At 35.8% G+C, this 12716-nt stretch overlaps 1 protein-coding gene across 1 annotated transcript; it reads right to left on the bottom strand.

Annotated features, from left to right (window-relative positions):
• Positions 1–11810: 11810 nt before the first annotated feature.
• Positions 11811–12427, bottom strand: LOC108477518 (uncharacterized). Its single transcript, XM_017780059.1, has 2 exons — positions 12314–12427; positions 11811–12203 (listed from the first exon to the last, which is right to left on the bottom strand). Exons 1-2 carry the CDS (start codon positions 12425–12427, stop codon positions 11811–11813), a joined length of 507 nt encoding a protein of 168 aa, XP_017635548.1.
• Between the last annotated feature and the right edge of the window lie 289 nt (positions 12428–12716).

Here is a 12716-nt window from a genome sequence, read left to right as displayed (position 1 = left end):
GTAATGTGTGTGTTTTAAGTGATAGAATTGAGTAAATGCTTGGAATATGATATGTATGAATTATGTGTTAAATTAAGGTTTGCTAAGCTAGCTATTAAGATGAAATGCAAATGTTAGTAATTGATTGCTAGTGTATATATGTGTACTAGCCGAGCTTTGAATTTAAATAATGGTTGGAGCACCATGTGTTGTAATGAGATTATTTGAGTGAAATCATAGATATTTATATGATGAATTCGATTGTGGATATACATGCTTAAATAAGATGCACACATGAATGAATAGATTGCTTGGTGTTGCATGTATTCGGTCATAAAGGTGCACATGAGGAAATGTTAGATTAACTGTATTAAATTGCTCAATGTGATTAAAAATGCCTATGACCATTTTGTGTTTGAGCTAAAGGTGGCCATATGACCTATCAAACTCCTTGTCATATTCGCCATAAGCTAGCATAATGAGACTTTAATAAGTTAAATTTGTTTGAATTAGCTCAAGAGCTTAGAGGACCAAAGTTGGATAAGGGAAGAGAAAAAGTGATCGAATAGCCACTTGAAATCGCTCGACCACATCCGAGGTAAGTTTTAAGTGATTAAACGTTGAGTAAATTCAATCATAATAGGACATAATGAGTTGATTTAATAAGATGTGATGTGGCCATGATATGTCTTAAACTCAAATGGTAAGTTCATAAGTGTTTGGACTTGGAAATTTAAGAGCAAATTGTAATAATTTGCTTTGGACAGCAGCAGTAACGTGATTTTAGAAAATCACTATAAATTGTTGGTGTGGAAGTATAGGCTGAATAAAATATGTAATCAAAGCTTAGTTAGTCTAGTTTCTTATAAAAGAGACCGTGGAAGCAAAGAAATTTCCTATAAAGAGATATTTACAGTTCGGTGGGACAGTGTCAGAATGACTCCGAAATCCCCTATTCTGTTTTTGGAAAATCATTATAATTTGTACAAAAATGTTTATAAGATAATATTTATATTCTTAGACTCCTTAATGAGTCTAGTTTCAAATGAAATCAAATAGAACACATTATGAATTCTTTACAATGAAAAATTTGATTAGTAGTGAGGAGTGGTCAGATTAGTCAAACAGTGTAACAGGGGAGACTTTAAGAAAAATCTGGTATTGATTGGCCAAACCAAAAATTCTTAACATTTTATGGATGGAAGATATATGAGTCTATATTCAAAGAAAATTAACGGCAAGTGATTTGGAGTCTTGTAGCTCCGGTTATAAATAATTTAGTGACAATTGCTCAGGAAAACAGCTCGTAGTGAATATGTGATTTTGTTGTAAACATGAATAAAACTTGTTTTAGTTGCTCATAAGCTATTGATTAAACCCATACTTGAATTCTAAATCGTGATATTGTAAAATGATATATGAGTGTTAGATGGATCTTTGATATTAAAATTTGTGAAATTGTAAGTTTATGAGTATTCGAATATGAAATGATAGTATGGCGTGAAATTGAATTATTCATTGGAAAATGATTGATGTAGATTCGGCCAAGACCAAGTCTGTACATGATAGTATATGTGATAAGGCCTAATGGCCGATGTGATGAATGTGAAAGTGTATATATATGTGATAAGGCCTAATGGCTGATGTGATGAATGTGAAAGTGTATATATATGTGATAAGGCCTAATGGCCGATGTGATGAATGTGAAAGTGTATATATATGTGATAAGGCCTAATGGCCGATGTGATGAATGTGAAAGTGTATATATGTGATAAGGCCTAATGGCCGATGTGATGAATGTGAAAGTGTATATATGTGATAAGGCCGAATGGCCAATGTGATGAATGTGAAAGTGTATATATGTGATAGGTGAGTGGCCAACGTGATGGATGTGAAAGTGTATAAATGTGATAAGTCCCGAAGGGCATTTGCGTCAAGATTATATCTCGGGTTAAAACCCCGCAGCTTTATGCGAGAATATTATCACTGATTAATGTCCGTAGGCTTCGTGCTCGTACTATATCCGAGCTCTAAAGACCCGATGACTACGTGTGGAGATTTTGTCCAGGTAAGCCCCGAACTTAAGGTTTTGCTGAAGATTCAAGTAAAGTGTAAGATTATACGACTTCACAGTAACAATTGGTAATAAATACGTTCAATGCGTTAAGTTGGTCAGGTATGTATTTTGAGATTATATTTAAGTTTGATTTAGACTAAATCACAAGGTCGTTATGTGATGCACATGTGAGTAAAGCAATAAGGCTGTTCTATGATTATTGTGCGTTTGGTCAATGTGGAAAGTCAGGTAAAAATATGTAATGTACCTCTGATCATAAGAGGTCACTATCAAGTGAGAATTTATCTGCCTATTATATATGATGAGATGTGCATATTCGGTCAAGGGATGGTATGCCCGAAGGAAGAGTGAAATAAAAATACGAACAACTATGTTATAATTTGATTGTTATCTGTTGACACTGCTTAAAACTTACTAAGCATTGTAATGCTTACTCCGTGTACTTTGTTTCCTCTGTTTTATAGATCTCATTTGGAAGCTAGAGGCTCGGGGATCGTCAGCAACTAGTCACACTATCACTATCCACTGTTTGGTACTGCTACGTTTTGGATTATCTTATGGCATGTATAGAATAGACTAGTAGTGAGAGGATATTTTGGTTAATGTATATGAGTTTCAAGTCTGGTAATGCCCCTTTATCTATTCCGGCGACGGATACGGGATTGGGGTGTTACAGATTTAGTAAATTGCATGTGAATTTAGTCAAAAGGACTTATGTGTGACATTTTTGAAATGTGGTAGGCTAATCTACAAGGATCTAATAGTGCATGTAATCAAAAGGGAGGACTTGCATGTCAATTTTCCCCCCTAATATGTAGTGGCCGGCCATGAGCATGGGTGGACAAAATGTTATGGCTAAAAACATGTCATAAACATGTTGGGATAATGCATTATGTAAGGAATAATAAAATAAAGAGCATGGGCAATGTGTGTGATTGTTTCCCCCCCCCGGTTGCCGTGAGTTGAAGGAAAGAAAACAAAAAAAAAAAAAGTGTTCATTCTTGAACATTCTTGGCCGAATAGAGGAAAGAAAGGAAGGGGAAGAGCTTGAGAAAATCGGCTATGGTGGTTGCTAGACTAAGGTATGTTTGAAGTTGTCCATGAGATTCATGCATGTTTTTAGTTGTTAGTTTGAGTTCTAGCTAGCCCATGGTTCAAATCTTTGCTATGTCATGGAGATGGTATTCGGCTAAGGTGGATTGGTGTTGATGTCATTTACATGCTAAAAATGAAGCTTTGTAATGATGCATGTGATGGTGGATTGATGACTCTTGAGTCTTCTTTTAGAATTTTGGGTGAGATATTAAGTTCTTTGTTTAACCATGACCAAAATTGAAATGGTATGGTGTTGTGATGCATTCGGCCATGGTAGGAAGTAGAAGGAAATATGGTTGTTGTTAGATGAAGTAGAGTCTAACAAATGAGCACATATGTGCATTAGTTGCTAGATGGAGAAGAATCGGCTAGCAAGTTGTGTGCTAAGGCGAATATAATTTTGTATATTAATGAGTAATGCATGTATTGAATTGAGGAAAAGGAGAGGATGCTTTAATAGTGTATATATGTGTATTAGCCAAGTTTTGAACTTGAAACAAAATGGTGTTTAGTCAATACGAGTGACCATACTTGTAGAATGTATTAAGTGTTGCAATCGGCCTTAGCATAGATGTGTATGTTCGCCACATGAATGAGTACATAAGTTGATGTGTATGTTCGCCATAGGTAAGCATATTGATGGCTTTATCTTGACTTAGAAAATTCGCTAAGGGAATATTAGCTAATATGTTGAATTCGATTCGTGATTTCGTACATATGGGACTTTAATGTCTAATGTATAAATGGGCTAAGTGCCTTGAGGTTCTCTTTTGATGTTCAAATTTATTGTGTTAAATTGCTTAATGTAATTAAAATGCGCATGACCATTGTGTATTTGAGCTAAAGGGTGGCCATATGACCTATTAAACTCCTTGTCATATTCGCCATAAGCTAGCATAATGAGACTTTAATAAGTTAAATTTGTTTGAATTAGCTCAAGAGCTTAGAGGACCACAGTTGGATAAGGAAAGGAAAAGTTATCGAATAGCCATTGAAATCGTTCGACCACATCCGAGGTAAGTTTTGAGTAATGGAACTTAGATTATGATTTGATTAGATCATGCTCTTTGTATGTGGCTAATGAGCCGAAATTGCAAGTGTGATAAGTGTCTTGTGTTTGAGCTTTGCTAATGAAAATGAAATACGGATGTGTCATGATTTATTGATAAATGTGCATGGTTATTCGAATGATGTTCGGGCTAAGTCCCGAAGGATTTGTGCTAAGTGACTATATCCGAACTAAGATCCGAAGGCATTTGTGCGAGTTACTAATTCTGGGCTAAGCCCGAAGGCATTTGTGCGAGTTACTAAATCCGGGATAAGTCCCAAGGCATTTATGCGAGTTACTATAACCGGCTATGTCCCAAGGCATTTGAACGAGTAGCTATATCCGGTTAAATTCCGAAGGTACGTGATTTGGGAATGAGCAATCTTGCTGTAAAATTTCAGTTAATACGCTTGTAAAATCCCAACAATAAGGTATGTTTCGTATGTGCATTGGAATAGTTGATTCCCTTCGAATAATATTCGCTCAGTCGAGTAATGAGCTTCCGGTATTTGGCTAAGATGATCCCATATGTATGAATATAGGGGTTGGAATGTGAAGTAGGAATAATTTGAGAATATGTATATATGGAATCATCCGTTTAGTTATATGAATGCTATACTTCAGTTGTACTTAAATTCTCTGCTCAAAACTTACTAAGCATTTAATGCTTACTTCGTTTCTTTGATTTTCTGTTTTATAGATTTTGGTTCTCAGCTATCGGACTCGGGATTTTGAAGTCGAATTTGCCCACACTATCAAAGCTCCTTTTGGTATACTTTTGGTTGAACTTTGAAATGGCATGTATAGGACTACCCTTTTGTTGTTGGTCATGTACCCTTCGGTAATGTATATATTTGGATAGCCATGCGAAAATGGCTTATATATATTTTGACCATAGCATTATAATCATTTTGTATGTTGTTCATTGAGTGGTATGGAAATGTTGGTAACGATTAGCCATTGGAATGGTTAATCACGATCATTTTGGTGCTATGTATGACAAAACTCTAGTTGATCCATGGAAAATCATGAAATAGGTATAGTCTACCTTAAAAACAGATGCTGACAGCAGCAGTGATGTGAATTTGAAAAATCACTAAAAATATTAGGAATGGAATTAAATAGCAAATAAATTATGTAATCGAACCTTGATGAGTCTATTTTCATATGGAAGAAACGAAACGATCATATGAGCCGTATTTTAAGGGATGTTTAAGTTTTCGCGAAACAGGGACAGAGCAATTTCTGGATCCCCTGTTCTGAATTTGGAAATTCACTATAAATTAACCAGAGATAATTAGAAGTCATGCCCTATATGTACAGATTCTTTTTCGAGTCTAGTTTCTTTAGAAACAAACGGCATAAGTATTGAAGCCCTGTACAGGAAGATATCTAAGTCGTAATACATGAAGGTCAGAGTAGACGAACCCTGTAACAGGGGAGACTTTAACTAATAAACTGTACTAATTGGCTTGACCAAAAATTCTAGAAAAAAATTGTAGACAGACATATGAGTCTAGTTTCAGGAAAAATTTACGGAACCTGTTTTTGAGTTTTGGAACTTGAGATATGATTTTTAAGGTGACAGTGACGCAGTTAGCAGCTTGTCTGAAAATTTTAAAATGGACTGTGCAAATAAGTGAATTAAGTCCGTTAACACCTCGTGTCCGACTCCGGCAACGGTCTCGGGTACGGGGTGTTACATTCACGTATTTCCAATCTTACCTTATTATCAAAACTTTTATATTTACTTTAACTTACTTAACCATATTAAGCTTTTATATATTATTTATGATATAACCTTATGATATATATATACCAAAACGTACCATCACTAACCATTTTAATGGCTAGATTACAAACATACATTTACATGCCAACATTGGCAAAGTTAGCCTATACATACCATTATACCAAAATAAGTTTACTATTTATACCAAAATGGTATAAATGAGCTGGTGAATAGTGTGATGATGCTCCGACCGATCTCCAACTTTTGAGAGCTTTCGAGCACTATAAAATAGAGAAAAGAAAACCTTATAAGCATTTAATGCTTAGTAAGTTCGTAAAACAGGAATTAAACTTACCAATCATATTCATTTAAATAAGCCTAATCACATACACTCAATTAAGCAAGTTAGTCACATATTTCACATATACATCAAATAAACATGGATGAGCTCATTATACTACAAACTTTCAAGTATTTCGAAAGTATTCAAGACATAATTCTTTTAATCTCATAATTTCTCATGTCAGGAGTTTTATTCGTTGAATTTTTGAAATATCGATTGATACTTAAGTAGTATACATAAGGCATACAAATCAGTGATCCGTCAATTCATGTTCAGGGGTATCTGATAAGGCAAATAATCAGGGAGCACATTCTCGAGCCACATATATCAGGATGCTCAGATGAGCCATGTAACAGGACACTTATCCGGGCTAAATAGGAAACTCATAAGAGTTTTAATTAGGGAGCTCATAGAACTTAACAAGTAACTCTGAGGAGTTATTATCAGAGAGCACCGAATAGCATAACAGGGAGTTCAAGCGAGCCATGTCAGGAAGCTCATAAGAGCTTATATCAGGACGCTCATGTAGAGCTATGTTTGTGTTCGCAATAAATGTTGGACCACAATTGATCGAATCATGTAATAGGATGCTCACAAAGAGCTACGGTAGTGCGCAACACATGTAGAATCACTATCGATCAAAATGCTCCCAGGAACTATATAACAGGATGCTCGAGAAGGCTTTTAACAGGTTTCTTATCCGAGCTATAATGTTTCCAACATATGTAGGACTATAATCAGTATGGAAAATACTGTATCCATCGCATTTGATTATTCAAACGAAATTTATTATTTATCGAGAAATTTCAGGCATGTGATTATTTTCATTTCAAACATATAAATATACATAATTAAGTTACACGAACTTACCTCGACACTTGTTCGTATTTAAAAGTCTAATAATCCGATACATTTTCTTTTCCTCGATCTAGCTTCGAATTTGAGTTATCCGAATCTATATAAATGAATTTAACATCAATTTAATCCATTTCATACTCATTTACATTCAATTCATATCTTAGGCAAAATTATCATTTTGCCCCTATACTTTTTTATTAATTCCAATTTCGTTCCCAGACTCAGAAAATAAAATTCATGCAATTTAATCCTTATTCCAAGCCTAACCGAAATTTTCATATAAAATTTACGGCACATATATTTCACAAAATTCAGAATTTTTATGTAACTTTTACATATTTATAATTTAGTTCCTAAATCATAATTTCATCAAAATTCTCTTTACAAAAGTTGCTTATCTATCAACAACCTTTCATTTTCTACCAGAAATTTCAATTTTTCAACATATTCATCTGTGGCAAAACTTTTATACTTAGATAACTTTTCAAATTAATCGCCAAAATAGATAGATTAAGCTATTCGATCTCAAAAATATAAAAATTACTAAAAACGAGATACCTAATTAAGCCAAGAAAGCTTGCTTTCTTTTTCCTAGGGTTTCCATAGAAATTTTGGGGAAGAAGATGATATAAAATGATGTTATTTGATATTTGTTTTATTTATCATCTTTAATTTTTCAACTTTCCAATTTCATCCTTTTCTTTTTCTAATTTTCCATGGATGAATCACCAAAAAGATCTACTAACCTTTCTTAATGGTTTAATTACCATATAAAGACCTCAAGTTTTGAATTCATAGCTATTTGATACTTATAGCTACTAGAACTCAACTTTTTCATTTTATGCAATTTGGTCCTTTCCCTAATTAAACACATAATCGATAAAATTTTCATCAAAATTTTCATATAATACTCCTATCATAATGCAGACCATGCAATAATATGAAAATAAATTTTCTTTTTAGCACAGATTTGTGGTCCTGACACCAGTATTTCGATTCCACTGAAAACAGACTGTTACATATATGGTGTAACACCCATAACCCGTATCCATTTCTAGAACAAGGTTACGGAGCATTACCAGAGTTTACAAAATAATTACAAATAATTCATGTCAGTTACTATTCATATCTGAAACTACTCATATCGTCCCTTGAATGGACCCTCGAGGCCCAATTTAAACATTAGAATCAAGTCGGGACTAAATCGGGAACTCAGAGAATTTTTTGCAAAATTTTAAAAAAACATTATATACAAGGGTTACACACCCATGTTAGTAGGCAGTGTGGCTTACATGGCCAAGTGAGATGCCCATGTCTCAGGCCGTGTGGGCATTCGATATGAGGTACACGACCTTGTCCCAACCTGTGTCTCTACCCATATAACTCTCTGACTTGTGCCACACGGCCTGCCACACACCTGTGTGCTAGACTGTATGGTCAATTTAATTTTCACAAATTAGGTGCAGGTTTCACATGGCCAAGATACACGCCTGTGTGCCAAATTCTGAGCATTCTGTTTCTCAATTTTTAAGATGCGTGAGACACACGGCCAAACCACATGCCCATGTGCCAGACTGTGTGTCTCACGCGGTCAAGCCACATGCCCATGTGTCTACCTGTGTGGAAAAAATAAGGCTATTTCTTAGCCTTATTTCTCACCCAAATTTAGCCTTCAACCTACAACAACACTTATACACAATTTACCAACCAATCCAAGACATTATAATCAAGCCTAATACTAGTATTGTATAAGATTTATTAACATGTATATTCAAATGATTAAGATTACCAAATTTTCATTTATGTTCTTGGGTAGATTTGTATCATATATACTAACTTAAATTCATTTACCACTTGATTCATATATCATCTATTACTTAACCATTTCAAAACACATCAAGCATGTTATGGCCTTATAATTTTAAACTAAAACATATCATTCTAGCCATTCCAATGGCTAGATTACAACAACCACTTACATGCCAACATTGGCAAAGTTAGCCTATACATGCCATTATACCAAAATAAGTATACTATTTATACCAAAACAAACTGGTGGATAGTGTGATGATGCTCTAACTGATCTCTAACCTTTGTGAGCTTCAGAGCACTATAAAACAGAGAAAAGAACACCTAGTAAGCATTTAATGAATAGTAAGTTCGTATAACGGGAAGTAAACTTACCAATCATATTCATTTAAATAAGCATAACAATATCATTCTTTCCAACAAATTAGCAAGTTTTCCTAATCGTACACATTCAAATAAGCAAGTTAGTCACATAATTATCATGTACATCAAGTAAGTATGGATGAGCTTATTATGCTACAAACTTTCAGAAGCATTCGAGGCATAATTCTTTTAATCTCATAATTTCTCATTTCATGAGTTTTATCCTTTGAATTATTGAAATATCGATGGATTCTCAGGTAGCACACACAAGGTGTATGTAACACCCTAAACCCAGGCAAGACGTTATAGACGAATATAGTGATGTCACATGATAGGGTGTTTGAAAACTGTGCCGTCGCGATAAAACCATTTCCATTGAATTACTTACCTTACTATCTTATTAGTTCCAAAATCGTGTTACTCATCTAGCCGATAGTTTCAAAACGTTATTCATTGCGGAAGCGTTTAAAATAGTTTAAACAATCGTGCATTTCTGAAAATTATTTGTTTCTTTTGAAAACCGAGGTTTCCTACTACTAGTTGTTGTAATCCATAAGGTAAAGATAATCAAAACCCAAAATCAAACCAAAGTTTGAAAGTCCAATTACAACCCAAAAATTTAACCAGTAAAAATAGAATAAAAATAAAACCATGACAGTCCAGAATTGTGGTCACCATCGAGTCCTCCGCCACACCGATCCATCTAGGTATAGGGATTATCTGTGCACATTAAACAAAGAGAGGTGAGTTTTTGTAAATTCAATATGTAACCCCGTAGAAAAAAAACAATCAGTAATCACAGTGCACAGTGAAATAGTCTTGGGCCTAAGCCCCTTTCAGTATCAGTAACGGTTTGGGCCTTAGCCCATCTTAGTATCAGTAACAGTCATCTAGTTTTCAGTAACAAAGTCCTACCCAACCAGCCACTACACACCATCTCTGTCCAACTCTACATTCCACGTGGGGATTAAATCAACCCACCTATTCCTACACTCTAGATAGTACCCAATGCGGCACAAAACAGTAATTTGCAGCAGAGCTACCAGTATGTTAGGCTTAAGAGCCTTTCAATACACTTCCTCCAAATAATATCAACCTAACCTAATGTAATGCAACATAAAATGAAATGTCATGCTATCACAGGTTTTTCAAATGCACATTTAGTTTGATATACATGCTTGTATATAACATGCTCAGTACATAATTCACACAATCAACATCACACAGTTAAAGGTCTAAGTAGTGCTTATCGACCCTACGGAAGGTTCACAGTCGATGCGGGTGACCCGTGCAACCTTAATAGTCATTTCAGTAAAAATGGGCTTACATGCCCATTTGGCTGTGTGAGCCACATGACCCAAATTTTCCTTGGCCCAAAATCCCACTCATCCGTGTGGTTTACCCTTGTGTCGCACATGGTCCAGCTCATGTGTTGCACACGGCCGTGTCATGCGCGCACGACCTGGCCTCGTAAAGACACGGCTATGTTAGGGCACACAGCCTACCATACAGGCGGCCACACGCCAGTATGGCATCAATAGTGCGGTTTTTGGCTTTCGCCGAAACCTCATTTTCTGTGTATTCGGGTACATGGTCTCGATTGATGCAAAAACACTCCCTGAGCCCAGAAACCTAATAAAGAAGCATCCAAAACCAATTTAGCAGACTAAATAACAAGTTTCAGCAATAACTTATCAATAGTAACTCGACTTACCATCGACGAAAACCTTCGTTACATTGTTAAAACCAAAAATAAAAGATTCACCGATCAAAGCCTCCTCCTACGACATTAATTGCAGAAGAAAATAGATTACTAAACAATTGTTAAGAACTTTCTGACAAAAAATAGGAGAGGAGCTTATCGAACCCACGTGAGTGCTAACAACGATGCAAATCTAAGAGAAAAGGATGAATTAAGGGTACAAACAAAGAAATTTCAGCAGCAATGAAAGAAAAGAAAATAAAGAAATGGAGGAATGGAAAAAGGAGGAAGAACTGCATCAAAGAATTTTGGAGAAGAGATAGCAACTGAATTTTGCAAAAAGATAACGATAATGCTCAGGAATCTAATAACCACCAAATCCTTTCCCCTAAATTCTCACTACCAAACTCCCCACTACTCAGATGTCTAACACAATTAGAACTCTCCATCCGACTGAGCAAATAAAAATATTAGTTCTTACGCTCAAGTAGGGATTCGAACTCCTGACCCTCTTCTAACTAACATTCCACTTATCCACCAAACCAGAAGGCCCATTCCGTTAAATACTTACAAACTTCTAATTAAAAGCCTACTGGCCAGTGATAGGGCTTTATACATAAAAATTACCAAAATTTTTCCAAAGTCAAGGCTTGAACCCAAGACTTCTCAGACACTCCCAGAACACATAATCACTGAAGCAGATACATAGTTTGAGTCAAATATTTCAAAAAAGCTTAAATTAAATTTTTGGGGCGTTACAACTCTACCCCCATAAAAGAAATTTTAACCTTGAAATTTACCTAGTTAGAACAGATGAGGATAATATTGACGCATCGAATCCTCCAGTTCCCTCGTAGCCTCCTCAGTGTTATGATTTCTCCACAGGACCTTTACCAATGGAATGGATTTCCTTCTCAAAACCTTAACACCGTGATCCAAAATCTGAACTAGCTCCTCCTCTATGGTCAAGTCTGGCCTACCCTCGATCTCTTTAACAAGGACAATATGAGTAGGATCAGAGTGATAGCGCCTCAACATCAAGACGTAAAACACATAATGAATGCGGTCTAGCTCTGGAGGTAGCTCCAACTGATAAGCAACTGGTCGCACTCGCTTCAGAATTCGGTAAGGCCCAATAAAACTAGGGCTCAACTTTCCCTTACGACCAAATCTCAGAACCTTCTTGCATGGAGAGACCTTGAGAAATACGAAGTCCCTACAGAATACTAAATCTTGCGTTTCTTCAGATCCGCATAAGATTTCAGCTTGTCAGAAGCTACTTTCAAACTATCCCTAATCAATCTAACCTTATCCTCTGTCTCAGAGACCAACTCAGGACCCAAAACATGTCGTTCACCTAACTCAGTCCAACATAGGGAAGTGTGACACTTAAGACCATAAAGAGCCTCGTAAGGTGCCATCTGAATGCTGGACTGGACACTGTTATTGTAAGTAAACTATGCTAGTGGCAGATAGTCCTCCCAACTGCCTCGAAAATCAATAACATAGCTCCGTAACATATCCTCTAGTATCTGAATCACCCTCTCAGGCTAACCATTGATTTGAGGATGGAACATAGTACTAAAGTCCAACCTTGAACCTAGAGCCTCATGCAACTTTCTCTAAAATTGAGACGTGAAACGAGGATCCCTATCAGAGATGATTGAAACTGGTACCCTATCCAGTCTCACTATCTCAGAAATATAAAGG

This window comes from Gossypium arboreum, chromosome 12 (assembly GCF_025698485.1).
Source record: "Gossypium arboreum isolate Shixiya-1 chromosome 12, ASM2569848v2, whole genome shotgun sequence".
Classification (NCBI taxonomy): Eukaryota; Viridiplantae; Streptophyta; class Magnoliopsida; order Malvales; family Malvaceae; genus Gossypium; species Gossypium arboreum.
The sequence above is the reverse complement of the archived record's forward strand: the minus strand, read 5'-3'. Positions and strand labels throughout refer to the sequence as shown.

Coding starts and splice junctions, on each gene's coding strand:
- LOC108477518 (XM_017780059.1), bottom strand. CDS start 12,427: ATGGCACCTTACGAGGCTCTTTATGGTCTTAAGTGTCACACTTCCCTA. Junction 12,204..12,313: donor TCTCTGAGACAGAGGATAAG/GTTAGATTGATT, acceptor GTATTTCTCAAG/GTCTCTCCATGCAAGAAGGT.